A 26088-nucleotide genomic window follows, 5' to 3' on the forward strand; every position below is an offset into this window, starting at 1 on the left:
ACCAAGACAGGTGTTAGGGATCAGAATAACCGCATCGCCACCCGCCTTGTAATTATATTTATATAGCGTCTGCAGATTCTGTAGAGCTTTTACAATAAGGGGCAGTAAAAATATTTTGTATTTTGTTCAACTGACAATAACATTAACACACATTAAAGACATGTTGGTACTGAAGAGGATCCTGATCCTGAGAGCTTACAATCTATTGGGATGTGAGCCCTAATTTTTTATTTTGCTTTAAAAACACTACTGGACTTTAATCTGCTGCCCCTCAGTCTGTATATATACATATAATACATGAGATTCAGTTTTTCAAGACTTTAATGTCCTAAAACAATCTAGACAAACATGGATTTACCGTCTTCTGTAGATCCTCTGCAAAGTCCCCCTTTTTTCAACCAGCAGGGGTTGGGGGTTGCCACTTTAAGGCCAGCACCCGCCTGATGGAATACGTGCGGCTTGGCTTGGATATGCACAGCCCATGATGCATTTCTTATGCAGCCATGCAAATCGGGTTAGCGTGCGGTGCTGTTGGCCAACGCTCCATCGGGCATTTGCCAAGTGTGCCAGATGGCCGGTCCAAGCCTGTTACATACCCAAAGAGCATGTGTGACCAGGCCTCTTGTCCTACGGGCCAGTTACATATCAGCCCCAAAGCCTGCTTCTGTCTACCACAAAATCTTGGACATGAGCTAATCTTCTAGATGCTGCTTCTCCCCTTTTAACGTCACTCGTGACCAAAACAAATCCATTTCATTTAAATGAATTCAAATTAACATTCTGACCAGATGCCTGCATTAACCTGTGATTATATAGATATATATATATATATATATATATATGTGTGTGTGTCAATAAATCTATATGTAACTCTAATTTCTATAATTAGCTATAAATATCTATCTAATATGCATCAGCCTTGTGAAGTGTATTCCAAACACATCCAGTATATACATGCATATCTATAATACCCTACCCATATAGCATGACTTTTCAGATGTCTGTCTATATGCCTGTGCATCCTATTCTGCATGGCATGCCTGGCACTGTATAGAGATCTGCATGTAGTGCTGCTGATCCCATGGACAGCTCCCTGCTGCCTGATCTATAGGTCCCTGTCTCTGTATAGACCCGCCCCAGTGCTGACATTGAGAAGCATTGCGCTGAATGCTAACCCTGTGGCCTGCCTGCCTGCCTGCCTGCCTGAGATTAGCCTCCTGTCTCCAAGGAGCTGCTGGAGATCTGAGTGCTGGGTGTCTCCATGTAACGTTACGCAGTTCCTGTCCCTTTAAATCCAGGCAGGCAGAGAGAGGATGCTGCCCTCCTAATCATACAGAACCCGGATTAAAAACCATACACCTGGAGGAGAGGGGGAGCTGGTGTGCCAGGCTGGGGCAATAATCTCCGCTACAGACAGGGCAGACTGATGAGACCTCTCCGTGAGCCAAGGAGACATTGACTTAAAGCAGACGCGGCCAATGCAGGGAGTGGATGGTGGGGTGTGTGAGTGAGGCTTGGAGGGAGGGCGGCAGGAGAAGAGGAAAGCTCAGGCAGCTGCATTGCTGTTCCCTCCAAGTCCCCTTCCCCCAGTATGCTGGGGTGCGTGGGGTCCCACTCAGGAAAGCTTGGGGAGGTGGTGCCCCTGTGCTGAAGAGGAGGTGGGGGGCTGCCTGATCCACAGAGAGGTGGAGCTGTCCACTGCAGAAGCTGCTGGCGAGGGGCAATCCACGCGGGATCGTGGGGTCTCTTGGTGACGAAGACGTGCTCAGGATGCACCAGCTGAGATTGCGTTTGACTTGATCGCTTCTGGGGGTCTCCCTGCGTCCCTGCGACCACCGCTGACTGCTCCGACCCCCCCCCCCCCCACACACACACACTCTGCACCTGTCTGCCGCAGCCCCATTTTTTTTTTTTGCGTTTTTGCGTGGATTTGCAAACCGAGTTACATGCATGTCAAGTGGGGGAAGATTTAATTTTGATGATGGGGGCTCGTACTGCGGCGGGTGGCAGGATGGCAAGGCTCACGGACACGGGGTCTGCACCGGTCCCAAGGGGCAGGGCGAGTACTCGGGCTCGTGGAGTCACGGATTCGAGGTGCTGGGCGTCTACACCTGGCCGAGTGGCAACACCTACCAGGGCACCTGGGCACAGGGCAAGCGGCACGGCATCGGGGTGGAGAGCAAGGGCAAGTGGGTGTACAGAGGGGAGTGGACGAACGGGTTTAAAGGGCGCTATGGGCTCCGGGAGTGCACGGGCAGCGGAGCCAAGTACGAGGGCACGTGGACTAACGGGCTGCAGGATGGCTACGGCACGGAGACCTACTCTGATGGAGGTAAGGGCCACGCGTGGGGTGGAGCACTGATACTATAACACTCACTGACCCAGCTGCTGCAGAACCTCGTGGCGAGGTGGGCATGCTAGGCAAGCACTGTCCTGGAAGTTTCACAAGACCAGCGGCTGCCCGCTCTGCCGCCCCACAGAGTCCAGGGCAAGGTGCAGCCCCTTGGGCTTTAAATCAGTGCCACGACAGCAGCTCACTAGGTAGTGGGGCAGAGGAGATCCCATGCACTGCCATGGACTCTGGGTGGGTGCTAGAAGCAGGAGGCATTTCTAAAAACATTGGCTATTCTGGTATCAGGAGTACAAGCCATATTCTGGGCAGCAGTGGGTATGATTGGTGCGGGGGGGGGCATTTTGTTCTAATAAACATCTAGGGCTAACAGCGTCTGGGCCTGTACCAAGTTGGCAGAGGCAGCATGTGGACGGGATAGACAGGAGGATAGCATGTTCTTTTAAATGCCTCAACTCCTGTAATCCTGAGCAGCACCTTTCAGGGTTCTAAGGGTTAACCATCTGCTGCTGTGAGCCAGATCAATCTTGGCCCAGAATGCCAGGGGTTAATTTATGACTTTACAAATGTCTAATTTCCAACTTCAATGTAATAACACAACTCAATGCATAAATGTTTTGCTTTTTCCAGCCCTGTAAGCAGACTGATTTAATAATTTGCCATGCAGAGGAAGCCATGTATTCCCATGCATATTATATGTGAGTGATATATATTATTTTATATACTAGTCATGTGTGTTTAATTCCATCTATAGCTTTTAAATTGAAGAATGTTCCATGTCTGTCATTGTCCAGCCGTATTCATGAGCGACTCAACAGTGACTAATTCGTTCTCAGAAGAGGGGCAGATTGCAGCACCATGTTAACCCTTTATTTTTAATGGATTATTCGCTGTGGAACATTCGATCCACACATTCGTGGCTCGCTGGAAAGCCCTTTTATAATGTGGAAGCCCGTGGCAGTAAGCATGGCTGGCCCCGGGTCCTTTGCAGTGTCAGCATTCTGGAAATAAACAGATCGGTGCCATACAGCAGGAATATTCGGATGACGCCGTTAACGAGCGTTCATCTTGTGAACACAAATCTTCGTTGTAATGCATTGTGCCAATGCTTACCCGTTCATTATCTGTACACAGGCCTCTTGACGGGGGTGCCCGATGTGCCCGCCACCCTTGGCTAAATCCACTTTGTAGGGGCTTTAAAGGAAAACCGGGCTTTAAATGACCAGCAGTATCTAGCCGACATCACAAGCTTTAGACAAAGTCATCATTTTAACCTTTTGAATGCCAGAGCAGTGTTTTACCAACATTATAGGACATGCCGGGGGTTCATTGGGTCAGTTGAAGTTAGTCGAAATTGCTTTTAGACCCAGAAAAACTGCTACTTCTCTATGTAATCGTTTACATGTGAAATATATATTTACATAAACAAAAAAACAAAATCAGCACCGTAGAGATTTACTGTACGCTGGCTCTGAGTCCCTAGCCAATGATCTCTGCATTTGAAGGGACAGATGTGCTGAACCATCGTGGGGTCATGTGGTTGCTTTGCTGGCAACCCTACAGTACTAGACGGTTCCTGGGCCAGATCACTTCATCCCGAGGCCTGTTTCCGGTAAAGCAGATGTAAGAAAACATTAATGTTCCTTCTGACTGCTGCAAGGCCATGCAATGACTACCACCCAGGCCCGAAACATCCAGCCCCGTCCCTCAGCCTCACGGATCCTCCCCAGTTATGGCCTGAAATGCTGTGTATCCCTGCCTGAAAACACGTAGTCTTAATTAATTTAGCATTTTTAATTGCGGAGTTCTTGTAGATGTATGCATGCAGTGTATGTTGTGAGTGTGAGTGTAAGTGGTTATGGGAGAGGGTTGGCGTGGGACGCCCATGACCACTACCATGCAATCAGGAACAACCGTCCACGGGTTCGGTTAAAAGGAAAACACTTGTTTACAGCCTGGAAGAGGCGAAACAATGTGAAATAGCGAAAATCAATGGCTGGTAGCTGCATCCTTTCAACTTCTTCATTAGCAGCCAGCAACCCCCTCCTTGCTGCTGAAATGTCAGCGTTTTAACCATCGGCTGGTCCTGTTTGCCGGAATCCCCCTTAGAAAGCTCGGTTAATGCAGCGCTGCAGTGGCCACCTCGTTAGCCAGCGAAAAAAAAACACGGCTTCTGTTACCAACCTGCGTGCCGATCGGACGCACCAACCGGGAAGCCTTTATTTTTCATAGTTGACATTTTCTGGGCTCCCGTCTCTAGATCCCATTCTCCTACGTGCCGCCCTCTTTCCTGTTAACCCCTTAACCAACGCGTTACTCATCTATCTTGCATTTAAAGCGTTAAGCGAAGGATTTTTTTGAGACCGTGAAACAGGCCAATGTAAACTCACAAACACCAAGCCAGTTCACTCGGCTAAAGAGCAAACGGCTCATGCAAAATAATAACATAGACACCTAGAATTTGATGGCAAAAGCCTTTTGATGATCTGAATAGCTCTAGATTTGCATTTAGGCTTCGGGGTAGAATTCATTTTGTATCCTATAATTTATCCCCCCCCCCCCAGTAAATTTTTTGTTAACCTGTCAAATTTCCGCCGGGTCAAATTCATCATTTTAAAAAACTGGGCTGTCGCTTGTGAAATGGCCTGATATCTACCAGCCGGTTTATTTGAACAAGAGAGAATAATATAAATGATCGCAGTATGGAGTTGTGGCAGTTTGTGGCTCTGCAGGGTTCTCTCACCGCAGGACAGGACGCCGACGTTTCAAAAGAAAGTTCCTTTTATTTCTCTCTGCAGCCCAATAACTTCAGGGAATCACAGCTTGTCAATAAACAGCAAATTAATATATAACTCAACCCCGTGAGCGTTCCATAGGGAACCCGTCAGGCAGCATCCAGCGCCGACTTGGAGACGTCTCAGACTGGCCTCTCCCTCAAAACTGCAGAACTCTTTAAACCCAAGTGATTATCTTCCATGAGCCACCTTTGCAGCTCCAGAATTTTAAAGGCTTGACTCCGTCCTCTTGTTTGGATGCGTGAGTTCCATGCATGCTAAGAAATGCTCCTCGGCCACGGCCCACGTCTTCACGACATCATAGGTTTGTCTTGAGGTCAGCGGGGCTCGATCGGAAATAAGCTGCTTCTTCATGGTGAGCTTTAGTGTAAATTGCGTTGGAAAATATCAATAGCTATTAAACCAAACTCAATTTTGTGCTTGGGCTCCAGAGATGCATATGGACAAGTCAAACATTTTTTATTTTTTTTTCTCTCTCTCTGAGGTATATTTCAAATTATTTTTAAATAAAATTAAATCCTGGCTAGATCCGATAATCCGCAGAGACTCAGTGACACTTTTCCTCCTCCGACAAATGTGTTCCAGATGTTATGGGGCATAAACAGATTTAGTAATCCTTCTTCATTTAAAATCGAGTTTTCCGTGTTTTTTATATATTTACATAAAGGGCAGCACTTTTTTTTTTCTTCTTCATTTTTCCGCACCTTAAGCACAGAATATGTTGGGTGTTCAGGTCTCCGTCCAGGTGGTGGGTCCTCATGGACTTCTTCTAATGTGTTTTGAGTTGAGCTTAGTTATGTTTCTCATTGTTAGTAGCCACTTTAGACATTAGTACATTGAATAATTTCTTTGGTTATTTTCTCCTTACTCTAGCACCCAAGCAGACTTGACTTTGACTCTGGACCTGTAACCAGCTTAAATATAAACCCAGATGGTTTAAATATAGAATATAGTGGAGGAAGGGGTTCTCCTACTGCATGAACTTTAAGAATTCTGCTAGCATGTTATGGATCTTATGTACCAGGGCGCGTTGTGTTAGTGATACATGAGACCCGTGAGAATTCTCTGGACATGGTGGAGGAGACACGAGTCTTAACCCCAGTCACTTGCCACTAAAGATGTGATTTCTTCGAGGAGCTGACACTTCAGAAGCTGACACCTAGAATCAGTAGGTAGCCATAAATGATGCCAACACCCAGTGTTATCTACATTAGCGAACAATGGTAGCATTCGTTTGCAGCTGTGGGCTTTAAAACAGATTAGCAGGGCTAATAATTGGGTAAAATACATTATCCTCTCGCTTCTCTCTTGTATTATCAAATAAGACTGAAATACTTTCAGCGCCAACCACAGCATCAACTCGGGTTCTTGGTCCTAGAGCGGTTCAGGAGGAGGACATCCTTGTAGGTCAGGCTTGGGCAGGCGTTGGCTTTATAGCCTCTCTTTGGCTAATACTAGCTCCGGATTAATCTGAAACACTCGCCCATTGTTTCAATTTCTTATTAATCTGCTAATAAGTTGACTGAGGTGCTCCACGAGGAAATCGCAGCTTAGTCTATTGCTTTTTGGATGAAGCTGTAACCTGATTATCTGTCCTTGAGCAGGGAATGCATTAAACACCCATATCAACATAATTTACTCATTGCCATAAAACCCCACTCATGTATACTATGTATGCTCAAGGTCGGCCCTAAACCTGTAACCATTATAACCTGAACCTGAAAACATTATATATAATACCCACTAAACTAAGTGAAAAGTAAATAGTGTATGTAAACTTTTATAATGTTTATCCCTTCTGATTTCTATAAATCCACTATATCTTGTATACTGAGCCATGTATAGCATATATATAAGGGAATTTTTTGCAGGGTTATGCAAATGCCAAAGGGCTACATTCCCCCACTGCCCTATGTCTTTACCCATTGCTTGCCTGAGGTGCTCATTGGGTTATCCATCTTTGTGCAAAAGTACTAAAGTCCCTTTTATACCTGTGCGCAGGCAGGGCTATCCTAAGCGCCTGCTACTACCTCAGATCCAGATTGTTTTCAGTATATTTGGCAGGATGAGATAGTTAGTCTTGAGCGCGCAGTCAAACACAAGTTGCAATTATGTTTCAATACTTTGGAAATTTGGCAACATCATTGGAAAAAAAAGTAACCATTGTACACTTCCCATTTCATAGTCCTTGGGAAATAAAGCTGCTGGCTATGTATACATGGGCTCGGCAGAGACGCGTTGTTAGCAGGTCCTCCGGGAAGGCTGGTTATAAATACAGTGGCTGTGCTTAATTCCTGGGCGTTCAGCACCATGGAGAGCTCCAGCCCATGCAACCCTGACAGTAATAACAGGCGAGGAGGTTGCGTTACCAGCTGCCACCATCATCCAACCCAATGCGCTATACAGAAGGTGGTCTATAACTCTGATGGCAACCGAGGACACTCCTCACCCTCCAATCAATGTGAGCGTGCATTGGGGCAGCTATAGTACTATACAGAGCTTATATCGGGCAGCAATCTAAAGAAAAGACACGTTCCATATGATTACTGTTCCTATGATCTGTTCTAGATCCATTCTAGAATGTAGCGAGCATGCAGTGCTCTAAATTAAAATGCAGACAATAGAGCTAGAATTGGTATGTGTGTTTTAGCTCTACTAGATCTATGTGTTTTGGGGGCATTTAGCTGGGTATAACTGTGGTCGCGCTCGGCTTCAAACTAAAGACATTCGTAAATGGAAGGGTTCCTCTCCAGATCTCCTGTCTTCTCCAGACTGACAAAAAGTCAGATAATATATTTTTTCTTTTCCTGCAGGGTGTTCTGTTTAAAGATTTATAAAACAAGTTTTTACTTTTAAATATATATATATTTTTAGCCAACAATTTTATTTCATCTATCATGGACACGTGGGATTGTTCTCAAGTTGCCCGCCCTTTAAAACAGGTTTCTGTTCTATTGATACGTGATGCGTTTATAAAGAAACTGCTGGGATGAATTCAGATCCAGCAAAAATAAGCTAATTATATTGAAAGGAACCTTGCCAACAGCACAAAGGGATGATATAGCTCACTGATATGGCTACCTCAATGAACAGAACGCAGGACAATTAGGCACAAACGAGATATAGAAGTCAGCGGGTGCAGAGAGATGGTGGGAGTCTGATCTTTCACTGAAGAGATAGCCGGACACCTCGGAGACCCTTTTCTATAAGCAATAAACCATTATGGAGCTATTAGAGGAACATGTTGGTTACACGTACTCAATTATATGGATTTTTACTACACTCCCTCCTCCACATCGCTAAGAGATAGATGAAACAGAGCAATGATAACCCATCCTGCCATTTATCTCCACTGCTTGTGCCTGGAATCGGACACAAAAGGGATCTCTATGAAATGGACTGTAGACCATAGGCTTCTGCCCAGGGCCCATAGCAGTGCAGGAACCGTAAGAAGACATCTGTGGCCATAAATAGTCACTTTGTCCAAATGCTGGGTGAATTACGTCTCTAAGGGTATAAGCTCAGGCCCCTACATTGGCTTCCTGCCTATAGGCTATTTCAAGTTGTAATGTATTTAATGTTCTGCTCCTTACATAATAATATTTTCCCCTTTAAAATCAAGATGTCAGTACATCAAACCCTCCTCAGGTGTATTGTTGTTTTAATAAACTGGATCTGCTGGTATGCTTGGATGAGCCCCACTGCTGTGGATAAAAGTTTGTGTGTTGTGGATCATACCGGAGATACTTAACAAGCGAGTGTCACTCTAAGCACGGTCACGGGTCCTGGCTAACGAAAGAAAAGCTTAATCAGGAAGGTGATATGGCTTTAGAAGTGTCTCCAAATCACATAATCCTCTTTGTGTTGCAGGCATGGGTTGCTGTGTTTGCCTGTCGGACTTTAAACATACACCGGAGCTTTGCGCAAATATTTCCAAGGTGCTCGACCCGCATCATGGTTACCTAGATGGGTAAATGAGGGGTTTTAGTGTTGAAATAGCGGACACTGCCTTTGGATAAGAACAATAGCTGTATTTAGCCAAACATATATATATAAGCTTTCTGGACTTTATAGGTCTCTCATTCAGATGGAAGAAGAAGAGATGAATTTTGTCCCTTCATTGCCATAACGTAACATCATGGGATCGTAGACCCTTCTGGAATAAACGTGTCTTGGAAGAGGGTTAATCTAACCTGCGCCTGATTGTTCCTAAACCCAATTTTAGCTCCTGAACAAAATCTAAAAAAGGGCTTTTGGGAGGAAACAGCCAGTGACCTAATTCACTCATCTAGTTCTTAGTGTGTGCACAATAAGTGCCATGTGAGTCAGTGGGAGCACTTGATGTTTTTGGACTGATTAACACCTTTTTCACACCAATAAAACAAAAATCTGCGCGGCTTTATAGATGTAGAAGGTATTTAATCGACGTGAATTTGGGAAATGCAGGACTCGGCTGGATGTCTCAGTCTGCGGAAGGCATCTAGGCTGAAGCTCTTTGTCCCAAAACTAGAAAAGGGACAAAGAGATTGGAAATGGGCTTCTCGGCTGCTGCGGAGTAACGCCATCATAGATGTGTCACATGCGATAGGACAACTGGCCACACACATCATGACCTCATATAATTGCGCACTTTAAATTAACAACACAGCTCCCAAATGGGGTATATTGCACTTTGAGAACCTTAGGGGATAAATACCAGTTAAACCTTGAAAATATTTTTAGGCTTTGCAATGGTTGGTTCAGGAAAAGCCCCCGGTGTTACTGTTATTGTACATTATTTAATATATTCTGGAGAAAGATGGATGGCTAAATGGATGCTTCCGAGAATAGGTACATCTTATGTCACCCCCCCCCCCCCCCTGAATTCCCAGGCTGGAAGGTACTGGTTCTTCATCACATTAAAGGGGGAATCCAGAATCCTAAACACCCCCTGAGTGCTCCATCACGGTATTTCTTTTCTATTACACGGTCTGAGCCTCCCCTAGGGTTATATTTGTACGTTTAAGAACGTGTTATTCATTACGTGGCATAAAGAGCAGAATGTTTCTTAAAAGCCTATTTCAAGAATAGTACAACCTCTAGGTTGAAATCACAAAATGTCCCAGATTTAAAATGTTCTTTTAAATAATCTTGTCTGGTCTTCTTGCTCTTTTTTTTTTTGCGTTTTATTCCCATTCTGGCCCCCAGAGGCTCTGCGTAATCCTTTTGATCTGTCCTGGGATTCCGAAGGTGCCGGTTTATCTGTAGCGGAACCTCAGGGTGTTGAAGGACAGTCTCCAAAGATTCCACGTCTCTTCATTCCTTTTGTGCGACTCCCCGAACAGTGTTTATTCTTTTTTTGTTACTGCAGAGTCTCCAGAGTCTGTCTCTGTTCTTATATCTCTTTATTTAATGTCTACACCAGCAATATCTGAATATAGTGTTTTGCGCTGTGTAAACTGCAGGCTGGGTGGGCTTCTTTCATATCACACAAAAAACGCTGCATATCAGCTCTTCCCAAGCGATAACCAAAGAAACAACGTTCATTTGTCTTTCGGAAAGACTCAAATCAATAAAACTTCCAGCAGATGCTTTGGTTTTGCTTGATAAACCATTACCTTGCCGGCACCGTAGGGTACACATTATTTGAACGGTGGCCTGAAGTATGGTACCATGCCAGCGAGGCCAGGGCAATAGGCCAGGAGGGCAATAGGCCAGGAGGGCAATAGGCTGGTGCAACATAACACTTTCGTACTGGCCACTCCTGCCTCCCCTGGTCTCTGGCTTCTACTTGCCCTCTTCCCAAGCTCCCCTGTTTGGGAGATTTAGTTCTTTTTTGGCACCCAAATCCAGCTGTCCCTCTTCCTCCATTGATGTCCCTCAAGGTAATCAGAATCTTTGCTGGGTATGAGGGAATCATATTGGGGCTTGATTCTACAGCCCCAATAATGTATATAGAAACACCAAAAACATTTGTAAATACTGTCAGCAAGTCACAAAACCACATAGAAAGTCTGTGTAAAGTCTTGGCCTAGAGACAAGTCCCATTATACCACCTGAACCTTCTCGACTAGATGGGACACGGTAGAGAAGTCTATATTGAGGGATCGGGATGAACAGGCGTGGAACCTGGAACTTTCTTTTTTTCAGCCTCAGTACTTTATTCCTTACTGTATAAATGGTTTGTACCCATATTGCATTATCCGCAGTGAAATGGCCTTCTCCACTTCTGCGTTATACGGTTGACCGGTAAATGAAGACCATTCCATTGGGTTGAGCGGAGGAACAGGTGAATGACGAGCGTGCCTTTGTACGGCTCTAACTGCTGACACATCCTTAGAAGCATTATTTACCTTATCACAGGTCCCAGCCGGGCTTGTGCCACATCTGCCGCTGGATGTTTATTCTTGTGCCTCTGTGCCCGTCGTTTCCAAACCAAATTAAGCTTTTGCACTTTGCTGATGAGCTGTCGGCAGGAAAATACGCAGGATTCGGTCCCATGGTGTCATATTGTCACTGATTGGTCCCCGAGAGGAACGTCTGCTACGTGGCATTTTGATGCACATGTATTAAAACTGCTCTACTCGTAACCGATAGTAGGCCTCTTCTAATGAAGTACTTGTTCCTCCCCATTAGTAGTGTATTAGTGATACAAGTAACATTCCAAGTAATTCAAAACTAATGGTAGAAATAATATGAATACATCACAATATTAGTTGTTTTTACTTTATTTTGGGGGGATTTAAGTTTAATATAATACGTGAACGCTGATGGGTAATAAAGATACCTTTCTTTATAATGCGCCTCTGGTTATTGGCAATTTGGCCATCACAATAAAGAGATACCATTAGGTTCTCTACGGGACCTTGTGAAGAACATGTACATGGATGACAGGTTCACTGTATACAAAGCAATAATCTTGCGTCCAGAGTCCCACAACTGATAGAATACAACATGTACTATACAAAATACAAGTAGAAACCTATTTCACACGTGAGAACAGCCATCCTTATTAAACTTACCTGTCCTTTTTGTGTGTTTTCTGCAGGTACCTACCAAGGCCAGTGGGCTGGTGGGATACGCCAGGGGTACGGCGTACGTCAGAGTGTCCCCTATGGAATGGCTGCGGTTATCAGGTCCCCTCTTAGGACCTCCATAAACTCGCTCCGAAGTGAGCACACAAATGGGACGGCGCTGCACCCCGATGCCTCCTGTGCAGCAGCTGGCAGCCCGGCTGTGTCTAGAGGCGGATTTGTGTTGATGGCGCACAGTGATGCCGAGATACTGAAGAATAAGAAGAAAGGTATCTTCAGGAGGTCCATCCTCAGTGGACTAAAGCTGCGTAAATCAGAGTCCAAGAGCTCCCTGGCCAGCCAAAGGAGCAAGCAGAGCTCATTCCGCAGCGAGGCTGGCATGAGCACCGTCAGCTCCACGGCAAGTGACATTAACTCCACCATCAGCTTGGGTGAGGGCGAGACGGAGCTCTCTGTCATCGAGGACGACATTGATGCCACCACCACAGAGGTCTACTTGGGAGAATGGAAGCACGACAAACGCTCTGGCTTTGGCGTGAGCCAGCGCTCTGACGGCCTGAAATACGAGGGAGAGTGGGCTAACAATAAACGCCATGGTTACGGTTGCATGACGTTTCCCGACGGAACCAAGGAAGAAGGGAAGTACAAGCAGAATGTTCTTGTCAGTGGGAAAAGGAAGAATCTGATCCCGCTCAGAGCCAGCAAGATCCGGGAGAAGGTAGATCGGGCCGTCGAGGCAGCCGAGAGAGCAAGCAATATCTCCAAGCAGAAAGCAGAGATCGCTGCTTCAAGGTGAGAGACAAAATACGCACCGTCTGTTATATGTCAGTGCTATGACTTGGACGCAGGTCGTCGGACAAAGGTCCCTCGACTGAGTGTTCATCAGCATTGCTGTCCAAACCAGGGCCGTCCACCTCCAGTGACTGAAAGCCCCAGACAAATACAGCGTGTAGGGATGATACCTGTTATATCGCTCATAGGTACAAAATGATTCATAATGAGCCTGGCAGATGCATGGAATGTCACCCCCTCCAAGTTGTCCATGTTTCAATAGGTCTCAAATCCTAAACACGTGGTAGAATTCAGGTCTGTAGAGTTTGATTAATTTAAAGCATCTCTTTCTCCAAATGACACAGCAGAAGGTGAATTATGGCTTCGGTGCCCTCTTGGTCCCAGAAGCGACACCACGGCTCGTTAGATCAAGGTTGTGTTAAAACAAACGAGCACAAGTGATGTTGTATTGCTGTTTCCTATAGGTGATGTTACATATATGCAGTACACATGTAGACTGTGATATCCTGATCCTTGGACATTGACATGTGTGTGGGTAGATAGCTGGTAGCAATCTCCGACCATCTTGGACCAACAGGCTAATTGCCCAATCACCCTTGTTTTTTCTCTTATTTCACCCCAAACCATACACCCATAAATTACCTCTCGTGTGTTCCTGTGGGTTAGAAGGGAAACCAATGGACACTGGTTGTGCCAAATGCTTCCTTCCATTGACCAAATTAAACGTAAGATTCTAGAAATGACCTACAGGTCACCCAACAGCCTTGATAAGTGACTCGCGGATGATTGTTGAATAAAATATTAGTTCCTTGGTTTAATCTCTTTGTTAGTTTTAGCTGGCAACCTGGGATAAAATAGACCTATATCCGATGACAGCCACCCAAGACATGCACGTTATGGAAATGAACTCTGTTCTTAATCTGAAAACACTGTTACAGGCAGTTAAAATGCTGGCATTTCCGGATGATAGCTCTTTAATTCAGCACGTGTATGGGTTACTAATGGCCTGTCAACCTTTACCTTTTAAAGATAAAGACGTGAGGCAGGGAATCCCTTCGTTTGACCCAGTTCCCCTCTCCCTAATCCATAAAAGCCTATTCTCTCCGCCGCACGTCCTCCCTCGTGATTCACCTCGCTGCAGAGTCTTGGATCTGTTCAGCCGCCCGAGCTCTGTGCTTCCTGCCTACTCATGGTTGTATGGCAGAGACCCTCTCTGTGCCACCCACCTGTGACATGCGCGAAAAGGCTTTTTTATGACATGACAGAGAAATGAATCATCAACAGGTTTAAATCAAGCGACATGGCCAAGTTGTGCGAGCTGATTGAGGGGAATCCCACAAAGACTGTTATTACACATGTCAAACCAGAAGCCGGTGGCCGATGCTCCGATTATGATCCACTTTGTCCTTTTAACTCTACGCACCGCTTAGCTTCTCCTTGCTAGGGGCTGATTAGAGCGATTATACAGAAACGGGGAATTTACCACCAGAACTTACGCTTCAGGACTCTCCCTTACACTGATTGTTTCCTTTTTTCTTTTCTTGGAAACAAATCAGCTGTCCCAAGTAGATATGGCCATCATCCCATATATTAAAAGCATGATTTTGATCCTTTAATATTTCCTCGTCACTGCATCAAACCCTATAGTCTCTACTGGAAGGTTGTTCCACGCATCCAGATTGATTCTGTAAAAAGTATTTTAAACATTCCAGTCACAGTTCCAACCCCCCGGTAGGTTCTCCTGCAAGACAGATGACCCTACTTGACCGAGTGCTGTAGCCAGCTTGGCTCGGACTTCTCCTCCCTTGACAAGCCAGACCAAGCTAGCTCTCCACCGGCTTCACCTATTAAATCGTACGTACCTATAAAAACAGCACACGGGAAAACACAGACCAAAGCAGAGAAAGGTATTCACATACGTCGTATTATGATAATATATTCATATTGTGGGGCAGGACCTGCCTTTCCCCAATGGGCCATATCCCTCTACATGACATCAATTATTCACTGAATTCAGCTCACATGCACGTTATCATGTGGTTATCAGCTGGGAATGTATTATAAGACAGTCATAGGGGTATTCAGCATGCCACGGGCAGGAAGTCTGCTATGAATTATGTATTTCTTACTGAACCCGAGTATAATGCTCCATGATCCCGGCCGCGAGGCTACCTGCCCTCATGCTCTCTCAGGGCTTCACTGAACCTCACGTTTCTCTCTGGAAATATCATTTTAAGAATGCAGCGCGGGAAGAAATAATGTGCCATCCGGGGTGTGATGAGGTCACTTTTATAGAATGTGAAAGTCATCGGCTTGAAGTGTTTTCAGCCTTCAGTGTATTTGTGTTGGAGCCTAAACCCCAAGGCAGAAGACTCTCTGGAACGGGGTGGCATCTTCATTCCTTGACCCTTTGCTAGGTCGGATTCATTGGGGTCCCTGGGGAGCATCTGGCAATCAGTTGGTTAAAATAATTGCCCCCTTCCAGCTGATTAACTCCGCCAGTGCTGGCTGCAGTACCCTGTTTATAAAAGCACAGCCAGGACACAGAGCTGAGTGTTGGGGGTCGGGTATGTTTAGCTATTTAATGGACGGCACATTATCTCTCGTACTCATGACTTGTCCTTACAAGGTCTGCGTGATGCTTCCAGACAATTCCTTATCCCAGCACCGTGACTTCTGTCCATAAACTGATTGGAAGTGAGTCAACGTCAAGTCAACACTCCCATCAATCTCATGCTAAGTGCCACTCACCTCCTTGGGACTCCTCCGGTTACCCCTAAAGGAGAGAGACCCTTCTGCACAAAGCCCAGCTCGGTGCAGTTCTATACTGATAGCCGGCCATCGGATAGAACAATCTATATGTGCCGTAAGGAAGTTTATAATCCACGTCATCCTCGGCCCCACAATCACAGTACATCCACGGCATCGAACCGTTACAGTTATTATTATAAACTCTTTTGTAATTATCATTATATTTGTATATTATTATGAGAAACGCATTGCGGGGATATTTATGAAGAGCGGTTCTGATACAATGTTTTAAAAGAGGATTTGTCGCCATAGTAACCATTGGAACGTTCCAATCAACATGAAGATTCCAGAACGTGATATTGTGATCAGAGCATATGTTAATGGAACCATGGTGGTGGCGGGGGTTTGGAGCCATTGATAGGGGGGTCCCATAATATTTGTGCTTTTAGGGACACACTTGATCCATACGCATCCCGGCAAGCATGCAGCAGGGGACATTAGTGGGGACTTTTAGGGTTATTTTATACACTAATGGTGTACACTATTATTTTAGATAGAGAAAGGGGGATATAAATGACATTTTTAGTTAATTTTCTGTTTTTGCCTTTATGTCACTTAACTGACACCCCCCACCCCACCTCCCCAAAGCCACGCCGTTCATTGATTAAACCGAGAAAGTAAAATGTAACAGACGGGTGAGATGCTGTGGTCTAGAGATAGCAGATCATTTGGATCCGTGAACTGAGAAATATCGATCGGAGACCCCAAAGTGACCTTGAGTAACTCAGACTCAGAATCCCGGCACAAACAGGAACCGCTGAAGCTTTTTGCAGAGGGATCAGCAGAGTAACGATTCAGGCCTCGCTGATTTGCTTTTAAAGCCACATCTCACAATGGTATAGAAAAAAAAAAAAATCAACCCATGCTACTCTGTTTACAAATTAACGTACGTGTACGTAATAAAAACTCACCGTATGTGTTTGCCATGGGAGCAGCCATCTTAACCCTCCTGTTCTTACAATCTGCATGCTTATTCCTCCCCTTGTTAAGCTCCTAGATGTTGCTGATTGGTTCAGGCAACCTTTGTAAAGGGTGAGGGAGAAAACGTTAGAAAAGGACGTTGATGAGACAATGCTGGCCCTGCCACAGGCTGCCACCGACCTCCGTTTCCAAACAAAAAGCACAGACCATAGCTTTAGTTCTAGAATTGAGTCGTTAAAGGCCGTGACGGCGGCGTTTCCCCATGAAGTCCGATCTTGGTTGTTTTTGGAATGGTTAGGGATACTCTCTCACCTCCGGATGCCGACAGGAGCATCGGCCCCGTGACCTTGCAAAGGCCGGCTGTCCTTCGCACTCTCTTCTTCTTAAGTGGAGAGCTGATAAGAGGCAGACTGGAGACAGTTCTTCGATTCTCTAACGTGAGAATGAAAGGCGGTTGAGGGGAGGCTATTGTCTTCTCATCTGAAGGGCCACTTGCCTGGCAGACCGCATAGTGGGGTATCTCATGGAACGCATGGATAAAGAAGATATATATAGTATCTTGTAACTAACGTGAGATTGAAGCAATAGGGGGCTTTAGGGGAACACAACCGGGCCGAGGGTTTTATTAATTAATTTATAACAGGAGGGCAGACCTAGGGACTTTTCAAGATGAAATAACACCAGCTGCACTTTGGGGTTATTAACAGAAGGTTTTATTTTGTTTGTTTTTTTGTTATGTATTTAGACATTTTGTATCGAATCCATCGTTTTCACAGATAACTCATCTGATCTGCTTTAGGAACCATAGAAAAGGATCTCAGCGTATAACGTATCAACCCCCCCAAATCTGTAACAGGAGGGCAGATGAAGGGACAGGAAGGGTACCTGTGAAGCCGAAATAACGGCTGTGTATGGGATTAACAACACAAGATTGTTATTAATGTACTTAGAATGTTCTTTATGTCAGTAAATTACTCAGCTTGTGTGTTTGCTGCGGATACTGATATTGAATAAAAAAAAAATTGGAAAAGCTGCAGAAATATATATATATATATAAAAAGACGAGGGAGAAATCCCTCCCCGTTGAATGCGTTTCTCATGCTTCAGGGCTACAGAAAAAAGCATGTGTTGTTAGATAGGCTAACAGCTTAATTGTTACCTTTCACAAGAGCTCCGTGAAGCAGGTAAAACGGGCATTTGAGCTAAAAAGCCCTTAATCTGCGCGTGGAAAGACATTCTGAGAGTGCACCGAGAATGAAAGGGATCCCAATTGTACTGACAGGAGGAAGAGGGAGCAGAGAGCGGCCAAGCTGCGGGCCTAGGGGGGGCTTAATGCGCCGTACCAACGCTCAGTCTCTATGGCCGGAGGGGTGTGCGGGGTACAGACAGGCCAGCTGCGCTTCCAGCGCATGAATCAAACGCCCCCCCCCACGCGAGCCGCCGGTGCAGGCTCTGCAGCAGACCCTTTCCATGCCGAGGAGAACATAAGAACTTGATTCTACAAAGAGGGGAAAAAATCAGTATTTTAATAATTTCCAGATGAGTCCAAGGGGGTATTTATTGCCTACGGGCTTTATGATCAGGGTATGGTAGTTATAAATACATTAGCAGGTCACTGCCCCGGGGAGCTTACCATCTATGTGATGGTGCGTGTTATTGCCCCCCGTGGGGGCACTTTCTGGCGGCGATGTCCCTGGATATACAGAGGCAGGTGGATGACGGCATACGGCACGTAGCGCTGCTCATGTCACCCTCGGATCTTGCGTACGCTCCGCTCTCGGCTCGGCCAGATTGTCGGTCTGCAGCGGACATTAATTATTCAGGCACAGTTTGCACCCTAGCACAGCCGAAGCACCTTGTCCTCCAATCCACAGTCCCTCTCCCCATCCCCTCCCCCTTTATATTAGCTCTCCCCTTCTTTATTAACCATTTCATGGACCGAGCTGGCGATTGAAACACACATTTCAATCCATTTTAAAAGCCTTTTCTAAGTGTTTTTTCTGATGTATGCAAATGAAATGGCCTTCTTCCTTCCTGTAAGGAGTAGATTATTAAACACAGAGGGTGGTAGATAACCGGAACAGCCTCCCAGCAGAATCGTTAGATGCTAATACAGTGAGGGTATTAAACATGCACGGGATAGGCATATGGCTCCAGAATCTAAGATGAGAAAATAAGGATCAGGAACTAAACGCAAATCAACGTTGCATCAGTGACGAACCAATATACCGGTAATAATGTCCACACCTTTTATTCCTCCCCACCCTCTACTGGAGAGTAATTTTGCTTCTGGAAATACTTTGCAACGTGCTTTGCTTTTCTGCATGTAGTCCCAGGTGTTGCCCTTTAAAAGGTGCCCGTAGACAGATGCCGTGCGGCATTTTGCAGGCGTGGGTCGCCCATCCCCCGTTTTCACGCGTTGGCTAATAATGTCTGTTACCGGCATATGGCGAGAGCTGTGAGGTTTGGATGGTTTCTGTATTAATCTACACGCCGTATTAAACATGCGCCAAGCATCCATCCACCGCAGCGCCCTTACAGATCGCATCGTTCAAGGATCTAAACCCAATTATTTTATTACCACGTAACGTTATTTAATGGTAACCCACCTCATGGGTGATCCTAGCAACACGCTAATTGCACGTGATAAGGAATAACGAACCCACAGCGGGAAAAATTAAGCAAATCAGTCAAATTATATTGGGGGAAAAAAAAGAGTATTACGGATGTGCTTACATTCAGTACCCCTGACCGGTCCGGTATAACGTATTCTGCGTTAGCCGCACAGTAAAATAATGAGAAATACAAATATTAGGGAATCCGCGAGACCGAAAGATTACCAGTTATTTGTATATTATAGACATGAAGGGCTAATTATAGTCTACCTTTCTACCAAGCGTCGTCACACGCCGAGCTTCCGGTAAATGGAATTAGAAAAAAGCTAAAATGGATGAAAAATGTAGAATATTTTTCATAGAATTATTAAAAGGCAGCTTCTACATGTCCTTAAAGTCCTTAAAGGAACTGAAGCCGATACAGGTTTTTAATGAAGAATGTAGAATTTTGGTCGACAAATGCGTCACCTCATTGTTGGGTACCGGGTTATATCCGGGCACCAAAACCCGATTTTAAATATCATTGAGCTTGTTGAGTCCTGCCTCCAGATGCCGTCCAAACTAGTGATTTGTGTAATAATAAATGTTTCATTCGAGGTCCAAACGGTTATATGAAACTAAACGTGTTGCAGGGCTGCCTCAGGTCATAAGCTATGGAATCTGAAAAGACATCTAAACAAGGAAGTCCGCCAACAGTCAATACAAATATACACAACGTTTCAGTCTCATCAGAACAAGCCAAGAAAATAGACTGTAAATTATGATAGCTGTCCAGGGTTTGGGTGCCCCCCCATTTATGCTCACGCTGTCCTCTTTCTACACTTTAGGACATCTCACTCCAGGGCAAAAGCAGAAGCTGCTACGACGGCCGCCCTCAAGGCGCAGGAGGAAGCTCAGATTGCCAGAATCGCTGCCAAAGAATACTCTCCATCCTTCCAGCATCGAGAAAATGGTAAGTCTTTGACCACCGAGCCCTAAAGTCAGTCGACGTTGAGTGGGGACACCTGCTTTGTAGCTCTCTCTTGAACTTCTCGAAAGGGTTGACCATCTACAGACAGGGTTACTAAGCTTCTTCAAGTATCTGATGTAGCTTTTGGCTAAAGTTAATTCTCTGTCCTGCACGTTCCGCAAGCTGTCCGTAGTTGTAAATAATGTCAGCGAAAGATTGAAGACAATGAACAAGCGAGAAGTAATTGGAAGGTTCCTTCTGCGTTTCTTATGAGGTAAGGTGCGTGTTCCTCACCCTATGGAAAACTCATACTAACTTCTACATTAAATTGACTGGGACTTCCCACTGAACCCGGAGGGAACCTGCCAGAAACCTGGCAACTTAATGTTCCTGCCAGGTTTATCCAAACTCAAGCAGGTCCTGGCAAATCAGATGTTAACCTTTGCAGTATTGAAAAAAGCTTAAGAAGTTCATTAGAATTGTTCCAGTTATGGCCACAGGAATAGAGTCTTGTGTAAATTTTTTTGAGTAGCGGAATGTGATGGGAAGGGATGATTGGTGTTCTGCTAATTATCCAGAGAGTTGGGGTGATAGGTTCTCCTAATGGACAGGTTTGAGAAGTCAGAGATCTGCCTCATGAGCAGCCCATTTACACCAGCCACGTGGCTGGGGCAATGCTTTGGGCCCCCAATCTGAATATAACATGCCAAAGAATGGGGCATTTACAGATTTGACTGTTGGCTAATCAATAATATCTGGAGCAGCTACATTGCGTTAATTGATTCTGATGGAATATATACCCCTTAAAAGAGAACACGTGAGAATATTAATCTTCTGCAGTCTGGGCCCGTTCCACAAACAAGTATCTTACTTACTCCATTCCTGATGTATTGAGGATATACGGATGCTCTTTTTTTCTGCTATAATTCTCCTTAGTGTTTAGCTCAGACTTGGCAGCTGTGGCCGAGGATGACTTAAGTGGTGGAAAAACAGAGAAACTGAGAACTCAGCATGATGGAGTCATCCTTCCTCTCAACGCCTCTCCTATTTACCTAAAAGAAAAATAGAATGAGCAGTCATTATTGTCTTCATGTTAAAATACCAATGCTTAACACGCAGAAAGAGCAGATATAGTCTGGGTCTTTTTCTAAATAAACTTGCTGGTGCTGTAAGGGCCAGGAATGATCTGTGTTCTGCCAATGGACAATTTATTGTATTTTAAAAACTCCAAAGACACGATATGTTTTATTAAACATGCATGGGATGGACATACGGCTCCTGAATCTAAGACGAGACCAACGACTGAATAAGGTCTGAATCTTTACAGCAGGAGGAATGGGGAGACTAGATGGACGGAATTGGTCTTACCTGCCGTCAAATTCTATGTAAGGGAGAAATATCACATAGGAAGAAGCAGAATAATTTGATCAAATAGGATCACTAAAGACACAAGAGTAAGGATCAAGAAGGACATAAAAGGAGGTCGAAAATGTGGACTGGAAGGTGCAAGACAGATAACTGCTCTGGAGACAGGAGATAAAGGGTTGCTGACATGTAGGAGATGTAGGGTGGCAGCTAAAAGCAGTCTAGGAAGACAGCTCTGATATACTGGAGCAGTCACTCGGGCCATGGACTGTAGTCATGAAATACTTGGGTTTTTAAATCACATGAGAAGGTGACAAGGCCTGTGTCTAGCTGGGTATGGAAGCCCTGAATCCTCAAGAGCAGCTTTTCCTGAACACTACTGTATCCACACCTGTATTCTGTAAAGAAAGGGTCTCATACTTTACCTCTGTCCAAGCCGAGCTCACAGAAAATAGAGGACAGCTTGTTCGATCTATTTCCGTTATGGGCTAGCAGGTTGAATATTTCGGCACGAGCGTAAGAGTTAGCATGTCCGTCCTGCTCTCCTATCTCTGGAGTTCTTTAGCAGAATCTTGGAAATGACCACTATAGGTTACTCTTTCCCATCTGAGACCCCATAGATCTTTTTTTTTGGCGTAGGATTACCAAACTGTTCAGTATTCTATAGTAGTAATGTTAGCAGATAATAGTCATTTTGTTTCCTTTGTTTTCAGGGCTTAAATATCAGCGGCCTAAACACCAGAACTCGAGCGACGATATTGAGGTGATTTCCACAGAGACCCCACCTCAACAGGACAGCCCCGAACTTTACAGGAAGGGGACCACCCTATCAGATGTGACCCCTGATGACAGCCCTATGAGAAGCCCGCTGTGCAGCCCACCGTCCACTCCGCCTGCCCCTCAACCGGTGCCCAAGACAAGAACCAAAACCGCACACTTCTCCAGGCAACTGTCCGTGGACGAGGATCGGGGAGGGGACATTCAGATGCTGTTGGAGGGACGGGGTGGGGAATATGTCAGACCCAACAACTGGAGCGAGGTTGGAGGGGGCAGAATAGGGATTGCACAAGGCAGCCCTTTGGGCCCATGTTCCATCCCCGAAGATCTCATAGTAAAGAGCACTGGCCATAAACACGTGGTTTCTAACCACAAGCCAAGAGAAAGGTGGGCAGACTCCTCTACCACGGTATCATGGACTTCCCATCGGACACACAACCACAGTCCAGGTAGCAACAAACTACTGGAGGTGGACGAGGAGAAGTTGAGCAACTATGAGATGGAGATGAAGCCCTTGAAGAGGATGGATTCTTATATGCAAGAGATACACACCCAAAAAAGACACTACAGCAAAGGTGGGCCTCGGAACCCAACCGAAGGCCATCACCAAGAGGATCGCGTATACGGGGTCCAGAGACTTAGATCCAAACCTCAGAACAAAGAGAACTTCAGGCTGGCAGCTTGTGCCGAGCCCACAGTGCAGAAACTGGATACACTGCGGTTTGGGGAGAAAGGGGAATCTCGGCTACTCAGAAGAGACCTGACCCTTTCTCCACCGCAAAAATCTTTACCTGTTGCACTAGAATCCGACGAGGAGAATCCGGCGGAACTCAAACCCACGGTAAGTCCAACAAAATATCACTACGATAGCATCAGCAACGCATGCCTTATATGATGGGGACAGCCAAATTATGCATTAGAACACGAGGTCCACAGAGCAGAAGGAACCAAATGCCCATAATTTTGTGATCGTCAATTGAGAAATTGTATACAAATGGGCATGAATGTCGTTATTCATTCAGTACCTTCTTCAGTTTATAGGGCCCCCCCCCAATGTTTGTAAGGAATGTTCACAGTATGCATGCATTAGACATGGAATATTAACTCTTCAGTATGGCAAATCTGATATTGTTATGAATCCGAGGCTGCTAGTATGTAACAAGCGCGCGTTGGCTCGTCCGTCTGGCGATGAATGCGTTAAGGCGCATAGAATAGCGGCGTAGCCCCCGGCAGCATATATTAAATTTCCCTGCCGTGTACATGGTGCTCGGTAACGTTGCAGACCCGTGAGCAGAAATCAGATTTGTTCCAGAAATACACAAATAATAGGATTCTTTATGGCGGGGGGGGGGGCTACAGACTGGGGTTTAACCCCTCGGTGGCCAAAAAAGCAGGTCCTTCTTCCGACTAAATCTTTGCGGCGGTTACTTTAAGATCCCCGGCCCGCAGTAATGGGGGTCTGGTTTGCGGCAATACCCAAGCAGACGGAAGTTGGTGCATAGTTAGGTCCCAGCCAGCTGACGGTGACTGTGTCGCATTTGGTTGGCTGCCTGGGCCCTGTTGCTAGGCAACATCTTATGCTTCCACCTCTAGCTGCGGCGTCAGTCACCTGACAGCGATGAGCAGATTGCCCAGCGAGCCTAATCACGGCGAGATCAGCCTTCCTTTTCTATGGAGGGGAAAATACGACGATGCCATATTATTACCAACATAATAAGTCTAGAAATATATTATTGGGGTTTTTTTTGGATAATATCAGAAATAGCGATGGAAGGCATTAAAGTGCATATAATGACGGGAGACGTCTCTCACTCCTGATGTCTTTCGCTGTAGGTAATTCAGTTGGAATTGAGTTCTTTCATATTCATTCTTGTTACTTTGTAATCACTTCTATTCCATTTCTGCACTTTTCTCCCAGACTTACCTTTTGCGCATCTCCGTACTCATTTTATAGTCTTAAATCTGCATTGAAATTAATGATTTTGCTTAAAATGTGTTCTCTGGCATGCTTTTCGGAATTGCACCCCAGAGCGTATCTTAACAATTTTGGGGCTTCTGTCTCGTGTTATTCTGGGACAATTGTAACTTTGATTTATCTTCCTTGGGGGGGGGCATTCATGGTAGCTAAATCTATAACTGCGGACCCCCATGTGCTGCTGAACCACATTTCCCATGATGCACCTGTTTATTTAAAGGGCTAGATGACTGCTCACTGGGTCACTGACATGTTCACGATGTCTTCTTAAACCGGTAAACATCTTTGTATAGATTTTTTTACAGTGTTATATATTATATATTCGGAAAAGTAACAGATCCTCTTTAACCCTAACCCAACCGCTCATCCGATACACTTTACAACTTGTAAGGACCCTCTCACCTGATATGTATTAATTATTTTATTTTTTTTTTATCTTTTTCAGGGCTCCGCTCCCATCCTGGTAGTCATGGTGATTTTGCTAAACATTGGAGTCGCCATTTTGTTTATCCACTTTTTCATTTGATGGAACTGCTCCACCGTTTGCAAAAAAAAAATAAAAAAAGAAAAAGAAAATAATAATTAAGTCATCAAAATAAAAAAAAAAAATTTGGGAAAAATCAAAACTAATAATAAAAAAAAAATACAGTTCTAAAACCTTGGACGCTGCTTTAGAGCCAGGAATGCAATTGTGGCTCTCCCATTGGCTGATTTTTGGATGGAAACCTCAACATTTTATTATTCTTTCATTACATTTATTTTATTCTTCCAAAAAGAACAGAAATTGAGTTTTTAATCACGGTTTGCCTTTTTTTCCCTGGATAATGTCTTTTTAATTTTTGGGGGGGGGTTATGTATTTTTTTTTTCTGCTTGTTTAGGCATGAGAGAATGCAAAAAAAAAAAAAAAAAGATATTGACATTTCTAATCCCCCCCCCCCCAGTCTGTTCTCCCCTGAAAGTTGCATTAAAAACGTGTGTGATGGGTAACAAGATCAACGGCTTTGTATATAATTATGACATCACAGACACCGCTCTTCACCTGCAAAGGATCTGATAAAAAAAAACCATTATATTGAGCTATAATGGGGAATGATGAATAACTAAATACTTTGTGGGCTGAGCTAAGTGATGTTCATTTATTTAAAAACCAAAAAATGAATGAATGCTACATTCCCACCATATTTTTTCAAATAATACAGATTGTCCAGCGGTGCGAAAAACCGCTCCTTATCCATATATTTTAAATTAAATGGAACGCTATTCTCCTATTCCCACGTATCTGATTAGTGTTATGTATCAACATCAACTGCTTTATCACAAAAAGTAGGTTTTATAAAGTTACGAACCTTAAAAGAACCTTTGTAGCACGTTTTCAGCAGGACCCAGGGCAAAGGCTTTAGTAAGATGCCGATTTACGGCAACTTGTGATAACTATGTATCAAAGAGCTAAATAATGTTCCTTGTTTTGTCTACTTCGAAGACAATGGCGGGATTCCAAACAAACAGCAAGTTAAGGTGAAAGAACGTGAATTGGACATTGGTAAGAGGAAATCCTTGGTTCTCTGCTTGTTGTTGATCTAGAACACAAGATCTGGGAGTTAATGTTCAGGAACAACCAGAGACCCCCGGGTTGCTCTACCCCAATATCAATTGAGTGCTATGCAGTGTTTAATAGAGAAAAACAAGAACATGATAGTTTCCCTTTAAATCTTCAACAGCTGACT

The 26088-nt window shown here is 44.8% G+C and overlaps 1 protein-coding gene across 1 annotated transcript; it reads left to right on the plus strand.

Annotated features, from left to right (window-relative positions):
- The first annotated feature begins 1950 nt into the window (after positions 1 to 1950).
- On the plus strand, positions 1951 to 24889 carry LOC149299260 (junctophilin-3-like). Its single transcript, XM_089486421.1, has 5 exons — positions 1951 to 2332; positions 12173 to 12950; positions 20125 to 20249; positions 22325 to 23229; positions 24809 to 24889. The coding sequence occupies exons 1-5, from the start codon at positions 1951 to 1953 to the stop codon at positions 24887 to 24889; spliced, it is 2271 nt and encodes a 756-aa protein (XP_089342547.1).
- Positions 24890 to 26088: the final 1199 nt, after the last annotated feature.

This window comes from Sceloporus occidentalis, unplaced genomic scaffold (assembly GCF_023333645.1).
Source record: "Sceloporus occidentalis isolate IW3139 unplaced genomic scaffold, rSceOcc1.0.p SCAF_29, whole genome shotgun sequence".
Taxonomy (NCBI): domain Eukaryota; kingdom Metazoa; phylum Chordata; class Lepidosauria; order Squamata; family Phrynosomatidae; genus Sceloporus; species Sceloporus occidentalis.

What these genes read in the sequence shown, in the direction of transcription:
- LOC149299260 (XM_089486421.1), top strand. Translation starts at nt 1,951, where the DNA reads ATGTCAAGTGGGGGAAGATTTAATTTTGATGATGGGGGCTCGTACTGC. An exon ending in GGAGACCTACTCTGATGGAG is followed by an intron (nt 2,333 to 12,172) that starts GTAAGGGCCACG and finishes TGTTTTCTGCAG; the next exon opens with GTACCTACCAAGGCCAGTGG. An exon ending in CTTCCAGCATCGAGAAAATG is followed by an intron (nt 20,250 to 22,324) that starts GTAAGTCTTTGA and finishes CTTTGTTTTCAG; the next exon opens with GGCTTAAATATCAGCGGCCT.